The 7,303-nt window shown below is 37.6% G+C and overlaps 1 protein-coding gene across 1 annotated transcript; it reads right to left on the reverse strand.

Moving 5' to 3' along the window:
* Nucleotides 1–476: 476 nt before the first annotated feature.
* Nucleotides 477–2,147, reverse strand: LOC122039746. The gene is made up of 2 exons (XM_042599207.1): nt 1,153–2,147; nt 477–1,075 (listed from the first exon to the last, which is right to left on the reverse strand). Exons 1-2 carry the CDS (start codon nt 2,077–2,079, stop codon nt 626–628), a joined length of 1,377 nt encoding a protein of 458 aa, XP_042455141.1. The 5' UTR covers nt 2,080–2,147; the 3' UTR covers nt 477–625.
* Nucleotides 2,148–7,303: the final 5,156 nt, after the last annotated feature.

A 7,303-nucleotide genomic window follows, 5' to 3' on the forward strand; every position in this document is an offset into this window, starting at 1 on the left:
TCATTTTAAAGAATTTGATTAATAATTAGATTCTTACATGGAAATTTTATGGTATCTTGTTTAACGAAAGAGGTACTTGATATTGGGAGAAAATTTTAAATTTTGGCTTAGGATATTTTACCAGAGAAGATGAATGAAGTTTGCATATATTTCAATAGATTGCTTAAGAAGGAAAAAAAATTATATTAAGGAGTTCAATTATCCAGCTTAGTTTTTCGAGCTCTCCCCTCTAAGGACAGTTCAAGCTCTTCGCTCAGAGCTTAACCCTCCAAGCTCTCCCCTCTGAGTTCCTCAAACTCTCCCTTAGCTCAGTTTTCAACATTTCTGTGTTGATGAATTGCTTTTTCCTAGTTCTCCACTCCAAACAAGCTCAATTCCTCGAGCTCTCTCTAAATCTTCTCAAGATAAAAGTACAACAATGGTTTAATACAACAAATTAAACCAAATCATAAGAAAAAAAACACAAAAATTAGTCATAAGTCCAACAAATCATAAAGCTCGCAAATCATAAGTCCAACAAATTAGTCATCAGAAATGCAAGAACTGAGCTTTAAATAAAGACATTGTATGACTGAAATCAAACAATTAGCAAACACTGAATGAACAGAAGAAGAAAAAAAAAACACTAAAATTTTATTTCAATACAGTTAGTGATACTCGAGGATACTTCGACCAGGGGCTCATTGAAAACTAATATATCGTTGAATTGCTCTTTACAGGTGCGGCTTTTCAGCTTTTGCAATCTTGTCTTTATTTCCTCCTCCAACCGCTTTTGATACAAGAGAAACTTTTCAAACCTCTTCCGGGGCATGATCATTCGTAATTTAATTAGCTCTACATATGTAGAGCCATGAAGCAAGTGATCGTCCCTTGCCATTTCATTAGTGCTCTGTATATGCATAGCATCCACACGTATATCAAACCTGGTTTTGTTGTCATTACATTTCTTAAGAAGCTGAGTCAATATCATCGCTGAGGATCGATCTTTAAGATCGAAGTCAAAGTTGATAATAACGGCGTCCTTTATGTATTCCGGACAAAAAATTCTATCAATTACGTGTTCTGCTGTTAATCCCTGTCAATCAAAGCAAATTTTGTTAGAGCGTGTATAAAAATTAGGAAGGTCAGCTTCATCGATCGATCTTCTCATACGTTTGGAGTTGTGTTAGAATTCAGCATGAGCCAAGCGCCATCGATTCCAAAAGCAGAGTCGAGAATCCTCATCAATGCACTTGCAGGATCTGTCGCCGGAGAGATGCTGAGAAGTAATGACGCGTTCCGGACCTTGGGAGCTTCAATGCGCAGCTCATGGGCGACGTTGACGGTGAGCGACTCAAGATTTGGGCAGCGGACGTTGATGGTGCTGACGGCGCGGTGTCCGAATAATAGGACTAGATGCTTAATGGAGGCGGAGTGGATGCTGAGGTTGCCCCCGTATTCTAAGGAATAGATGAAATGTAGAGTCTCGAGGAAAGGGCAAGAGATGAGGACGGCTTGCAGGAAATCATTCCGTCGAAGGTTGCAACATTCAATTTTGAGGGAGGTGAGAAGGGTGCAAGCGATGGGCGGATGGGGGTGGCCATCAAAGCATCCCACCAAGATTCCGTCTAAGGAGATACTCCTCAGCGACTTGACGCCGAAGAAGCCGCAATTTTCGCCGAAGAAGCCGCAATTTTCCTGGCCGCTGAAATGCAACCATCCGATACTGGAGTTTTCGAGGATGAGATCTTGGACGCCCACCTCGACGAGGTCCTCGACGAGGAGCTGCTCGAGGCGTTTGGATAAATAGGTGAAGTCGTGGAAGACGATGTGGCATTGGCGGATCAGGGCGCGGGGGAAGGTAAAATGTTGGCTGATGTCGACGCCGCCGGAGGGATGCACAACCTCGAGCCGGAAGGCGTCGAGTCGGGGTATGGAGGGGAGGAGGCGGAGCAAGCGGGAGCAGACGGCGGAGAGGGCGACGCGCTGCTTGATGGGGAGGAAGGAGAGGATGGAGATGAGAAGGTCGTTGTGGAGAGAAGTGAGGCGGTCCTCCAGGGCGCTTGCCTGATCGCGCCGGCGATTGTAATGGTCCGTCATCAGGCGAGCAAAGGCGTCGGGATCAAACTGCTTCCGCCGCCTTCTCACCGTTATGTCGCCAAGCGATTTAGATTTTGGATTTAGGGCTTGGGATTTAAAATTTATAATTTAATTTAAGGGTTAGAATTTAAAATTATTTTTTTAAAAATAATAATAATAATAAATCTTATAAGAAAAATTAGTTATTAGATTTAACATATTATTTATTTATTTATATCTATTATTACGATAATTAACCAAAAATTATATTAAAAATTTATTTACTAAGTTTTTTTTTCTATCTCTTGATTTTCAATGTTGGAGCAATTAGGCAATATAATTTGTTGTAAAAAGATTACTTTTCTAAAATATCAATAAAATGAATTCAAAAAAGATGAACAATCTTACTACCTTAGGCTGGCATGCTTACGTTGTACTACTATATGGATCTGTGTATTTTTATCGAGTTTAATTTTATAAGTCTGGTACTAATTTATGATAATTCATCTAATGCTTTTAAAATTATATTATTAATATTATTTATATAAAAAAAGATAGCTCAGTACACGAAGTTCCCGACATACGAAGTCCCAAAAAAAAATCTATTGTACATAATTTTATCCTACTTTTTTATTAGTATTATTTATATAAATTATAATATATATAAATAATTTACCAGATCATTTTATTGGAACTTTCATGACATGTTAAAACATCCCTTTTTCATTGATTTGTCGCACGTCAAAATCAATTGCGATTTAAATATAGTTTTCGGCAATTTAAATTATGTTACTAAGAAAATAACATATTATATAAGATATATATAAATTTGTTAACTATCTAATAAATATATTATAGAAAAAATAAGATATTAAAATTTTTGAAATAGTAATTAAGAATAAATCGCATTTGAACATTTCGTTATTAGATTTAGTTTAGTATTTTTTATTTATTTATTCTTTTACATATATTACAATGTCAATTAACTTATATTAATTGTTCAGCCATAAATAATTATGTCCGATCAATATTGTGAAAGGAGTTTCAGAATAATTTAGATGCAATATTTATATAATTTAACTTTTATTTTTTTAATATAGATTAGTTGTGAGTCATATTAATCAGGCGATTAATGTTGAACCATGGATGTCTGGGAGACAAGTGAACGCCCTTACCACTGTACCATAGCCCCAAGGACTTAGAGACATTAGATTTGGATTTATAAGTAAATAGTTTGACATCGTAAATTTAACAAATCCTACTAAGTCACTATAGGACATACGACAGAACTAGCGATGAAATTAAAATTCATTGTTAATTAACAACGAATTTTAATTTCCATTGCTAATTAGCACCAGAAAAGAAATTCCATTGCTATTATGGGATGAAATTTATTCCCATCACTCAATAGCGATGAAAAACAATTCCGTCACTATTTTAGTGACATATTTTAATTTTCATCGATAAATAGAGACAATAAATAACCCTAATTTTGATTCTGTCTTCTTTGATCTCCCCTGATCTCTCCAACATCCACTCTTCTCCGATCTCAGGCATCCTCTCCTCTTTGATCTCAATACGCTCTACTCTCCCTTCCCTGATCTCCTCTCACTTTTCCATCGCGAGCTTGGGCAGTCACAAGCTTAGCCATCCTGAAATCCCAGGATGACATCCGGATTCTGGAGCAACTCATCATGCTACACCGAAGTATAATATTCTTACAGAAGCTTTGCTTTATCATGGACCCTACATGGTACAAGTAGGCAATAGCTCAGGTTTGCAAATTGCTCACATTGGAAACACATCTTTTCATTCATATGGTCATATTTTTCGCATGCACAACACTCTTCATGTTTTTCTATCACTAAAAATTTACTTTCCTTTCGACACTTTGCTCTTGATAATAATGTGTTTTTTGAATTTCATCATAATCATTGTCTTGTGAAGGATCCCGCGACAGGAACTATTCTACTCTAAGGGGACACTAAAAACGGTTTTTATCATCTTCAATCCACCTTTCTCAAAACCTTTGTTGGAGAACGCACGGATAAATTCTATTGTCATGCACGTCTTGGTCATCCATCTCTACGTCTTGTTCAGAATATTATTAATCATTTTGGTTTACCAACTTCTTTAGCGTCATCATCTCATTTATGTGAAGCTTGTATGAAAGCTAAATCTCATAAACTGCCTTTTGTATCCTCTACTCGCAACTCTAGTCTTCCTTTAGAAATTATTCACTCTAATGTATGGGGTCCTGCTCCTATTCTTTTCAATCAGGGTTTTCTTTACTATGTTATTTTTATTGATAACTTTAGCAAGTTCATTTGAATTTTTCCTATGAAAATAAAATCTGATCTCTTTGATATTTTTTATCTTTTTCAAAAGCATGTTGAGCGTTATTTTGATCGTAAAATACTCTCCCTTCATTCTGATTGGGGAGGAGAGTATCAACCTCTTCATCGTCATCTTACTTCTTTTAGCATCCTCCATTTAGTCTCTTGTCCTCACACTCCTGAACAAAATGGATCCGCTGAAAGAAAACATCGTCTTGTGGTTGAAACTACCTTAGCTCTTCTTAATCATGCTTCAGTTCCACTTAAATTTTGGGATGACGTCGTCCAAACCACAGTCTACCTAATCAATCATTTACCTACTTCACTACTTCAAAACAAGTGTCCATTAGAAAGACTTTATAATCGTTCTCCAGATTACTCCTTCCGTATCTTTGGTTGCACATGTTATCCTTGGCTACGACCTTACTCTAAACATAAGTTAAACTCTTGCTTTCAACAATGTGTTTTCCTTGGTTATAGCAATTTGTATCATGAGTACCGTTAGAGCTGTCAAACGGGCCGACCCGTGACGGGTCAACCATTTGGCGGGGAGGGGCGGGCTGACCCGTCAACTTGGCGGGTTGGGAAATCTCCAACCCAACCCAATCGAAGGCGGGTTGCGGGTTTGGCGGGCTAACCTGTGGGCCTATAAAATTTTTTAAAAAACTTTCATATTTTCGGCAAGCTTCTGCAGCTTGATATGCAACCTTTAAAAGGAAAATGAAAAATTACAGCTTGAGATAAATTCACAAAAAATATTGCTTGAAGAAGAGATTCGTGGTTTTCAAGAGACAATTAGAAAAAATAAAGAAAAACAAAGCAGCGAAGGGTGAGATAGATGGATTGTGGGCTATGCAAAAGTTGATAGTTGTTGATTAGCAGAAGCAAATTTCAATGCTTCAAGCTAAAAAATATTCAGCCATCTATGACCTCAATCACATGATCAATAAAGTTGATAACCAAGTAGAAAAATTTTCATATCTTAAACCATATAGTGTCCTTCTCAACGTCCACGAACATGTGTTTCTCAACCCGCGGGCCAATCCAAGCCCGTAGCGAGCTAACCCACGCGGGACGCGGGTCGCGGGTCTAGGCGGGTCGGCCCGCAACGGGCTTGGGTTGATAAAATTCCAACCCAACCCACTTAATTGGCTTGGCGGGGTGGGCCAACCCAACGGGCCCAACCCAAATTGACAGCTCTAGGTACCGTTGCCTCCATATTTCGACCGGACGGATATATATTTCTCGACATGTTACTTTTGATGAATCTCTTTTTCCGTTTGTAGTTGCTACCTTGGATCCTCCTTCAGATAATCAAGGCACCTTTCTATTATCATCGAGTAATATACTAGAATCTCCACATATTACTTCATCAGGACATATTGAAAGTATAAAGGGGGATGGTATCTTGAGTCCTGCTCCATCTCCATAAATTCCTGTAGATTCAGTGGCTAGTGGTGATACACTCTCTAGTTCTGATTCTCATCCACCTGACCACTCATCTCCGAGTAGCTCTGATGATGATACTCCTCGACGAATGCTTCCTCTTAGTGATATTTATGCACGATGTCAACCAATTTCTACTCGTTATCCTCTTCCATGTGCTCTTATTATATCTTCAAATTTTGGTGAACCTTCTAGCTTTACATAGGCAATCAGAGATTCAAATTGGCGTGCTGCGATGACTACAGAGTTTGATGTTCTCCTTTGTAATGCAACCTGGAGCTTAGTTCCTCATACTCCATCTATGAATATTGTGGGCTCTAAATGGGTTTACCAAATTAAGTTTCGTACAGATGGATCTATTAAACATTACAAAGCTCTCCTTGTTGATAAAGACCTTAATCAATAACCAGGTAGTGGCTTCAATGATACCTTTAGTCCAGTCATCAAAATTACAACTATCAAATTGTTACTATCTATAGCTGTTAGCTCTAATTGGCCGATACAACAATTAGATGTTTCCAATACTTTCCTTCATGGACACCTTGAAGAAACTATTTTTAAGGAGCAACCATCTGGATTCATCCACATGCAACTTCCAACACATGTATGTCAACTTCAGAAATCTATATATGGTCTTCGGCAAGGACCTCGTGTATGGTTTCATCGTTTATCTACCTGGTTTCATACTCAGGATTTTCTGGCTCAAAAGTCAACTCTTCCCTATTTTACAAATGTAATAGAAAATTTTCAATATTTGTTCTGATTTACGTGGATGATATATTAATAACTGGTAGTGATCAAAATGATATTACTACTTTACTACATCTTCTTCGTCAGGAGTTTTTTTATTCTGGATCTAGGTAATGCTCGTTTTTTCCTTGGCATAGAGTTTCTCTCATATTCTGAAGTTTGTCTTCTCTCTCAGAGCAAATACATTACTAGACTTCTACAACGAGCTAAAATAGATGGTGCACATCCTATCTTCACACCAATCATTAAAGGTGGTTTCACTACACCTTCATCCTCTTGTTTAATGTCTGACCCATAGATCTACCAAAGCATTATTGGTGCCCTACAATATATCACTATTACATGACCTGATATTGCTTTTGCTATGAATCGTGCCTATCTATTTATGCATGCTCCTACTGAACATCATTGGGAAGGTGTTAAGAGAATTCTTCGATATCTCAAAGACAATAATCTACATGGTCTTCTTTTATATCGTCAGTCCTCACGAGAGTTGATTGCCTACAGTGATGCAGATTGGGCTGGATCTCTCGAAGATAGACGTTCTACTAGTGGATATACTATATTTCTTGGGCGAAATCTTGTTTCTTGGATTTCAAAAAAGTAACCTACAGTCTCTCACTCAAATACTGAAGCTAAATATAAAGTTATAGCTAACGCAACGTCAAAAATTATTTGTTTGCAATCTCTTCTTTCAGAATTACACCTTTTCC

The sequence above is a fragment of the Zingiber officinale genome, chromosome 2A (assembly GCF_018446385.1).
Source record: "Zingiber officinale cultivar Zhangliang chromosome 2A, Zo_v1.1, whole genome shotgun sequence".
NCBI lineage: Eukaryota > Viridiplantae > Streptophyta > Magnoliopsida > Zingiberales > Zingiberaceae > Zingiber > Zingiber officinale.

Excerpts from the sequence above, each read along its gene's own strand:
- LOC122039746 (XM_042599207.1), bottom strand. The coding sequence starts at position 2,079 with ATGACGGACCATTACAATCGCCGGCGCGATCAGGCAAGCGCCCTGGAG. Across the intron at positions 1,076-1,152 it reads ATTCTAACACAACTCCAAAC|GGATTAACAGCAGAACACGT; the intron begins GTATGAGAAGAT and ends TTTGATTGACAG.